We start from the raw sequence: 1,096 nt of genomic DNA, 5'->3' as shown, positions 1-1,096 counted from the left end.
GTCAGGTTCCTGCCTCCCGTGGGGATGTTCCTGGGGGACAGCGGGGACCCCCTGGCCTCGGCCGCGCTCTACGGACACCTCCTGCTGCTCAAGCACCGCGCCCAGATGGTGAGGGGAGAGCGATGGAGGGGCTGGGGAGCGGCCCCAGAGGGGCTGGGGAGTGGCTGCAGAGGGCTGGAGGTGGCCAGGTGGGAGCTGGAAGGGGCTCGGAAGCCGTTGGGTGGGAACAGGGCTGGGAGAGGGGCTCAGAAACAGCTGGGTGGGAACTGGAAGAGTCTTGGAAGTGGCCAGGTGGGAACGGGGCTGGGAAAGGGGCTCGGAACCGTCTGGGGAAAGGGGTTTGGAACCTTCTGAGTGGGTGCTGGAAGGGGCTTGGAACCAGCAGGGTGGGAACGGGGCTGGGAACGGGCCTTGGAACCAGCTGGAAGGGGCTCAGCCCCAACCAGGTGAGGGCTGGGATGGGTTTGGAACCAGCCGGGTGGGATCTGGAAAGGGTTTGGAACCGGCCCGGTGGGAGCAGGGCTGGAAAAGGGGCTCAGAACCTGCTGGGAGGGGCTCGGAAGCGGCGGGGTGGGCTCACCCCGTCCCTGCACCGCTCCTCAGGACCACGATTTCCTGGAGAACGAGCGCATCTTCCTGGAGTCCCTGAAGAAACGGCCCTAAGGCCCCCCTGCATCCCTCGGGATCTCCGTGCCCGGAGCCTCCCGCGCCCGGGTTGCATTTACAAACAAATAAATGTATTTTTGTAAAAATAAACTCTCTGCTGAGGAACTTATCCTGCAATTCCCGGAGGGCTGGGAATGTTGGGGTCCGTCCTTGTGGGCCGTGGAGCATCCGGCCTCTCCCTCGGGACACCCCGAGTTATCCCAGCCCTGCCCTGGGGTTGTCCCACGCCTCCCACGGGATTTTTTGGGATCTTCTCCTGTGGAATCTGTGCTGGGCTTCCCCCGTTCCCTGCTGCGAGCGGGCAGCGGCGCTGCTCCGTTCCTGTCCACAGCGAGAGAGGCACCGGGCAGGGCTCAAGGGCACCGAGACAAGGTGCAGGTGGCATCCGGGGAGAAATTCCTGCCTGCGGGGCGCTGGGATGGAGCTCCAG

The 1,096-nt window shown here is 64.8% G+C and overlaps 1 protein-coding gene and 1 long non-coding RNA gene across 2 annotated transcripts in view; one reads left to right on the top strand and one right to left on the bottom strand.

Annotated features, from left to right (window-relative positions):
- The first annotated feature begins 7 nt into the window (after positions 1–7).
- On the top strand, positions 8–775 carry LOC108445123. Its single transcript, XR_001859872.1, has 2 exons — positions 8–108; positions 604–775. It is a non-coding gene; the product is annotated as an uncharacterized LOC108445123 (long non-coding RNA).
- The window catches only part of XAB2 (XPA binding protein 2), a 34,674-nt gene continuing 34,350 nt past the window's right edge, over positions 773–1,096 (bottom strand). The window contains exon 14 of the mRNA XM_017727960.1: positions 773–777. Coding sequence (XP_017583449.1) covers positions 773–777 — 5 coding nt within the window. The remainder of the gene's footprint in view (positions 778–1,096) is intronic.

Source organism: Corvus brachyrhynchos, unplaced genomic scaffold (assembly GCF_000691975.1).
Source record: "Corvus brachyrhynchos isolate BGI_N302 unplaced genomic scaffold, ASM69197v1 scaffold1282, whole genome shotgun sequence".
Classification (NCBI taxonomy): domain Eukaryota; kingdom Metazoa; phylum Chordata; class Aves; order Passeriformes; family Corvidae; genus Corvus; species Corvus brachyrhynchos.
Note: the sequence above shows the minus strand (reverse complement) of the source record. Positions and strands in the feature narration are given on the sequence as shown.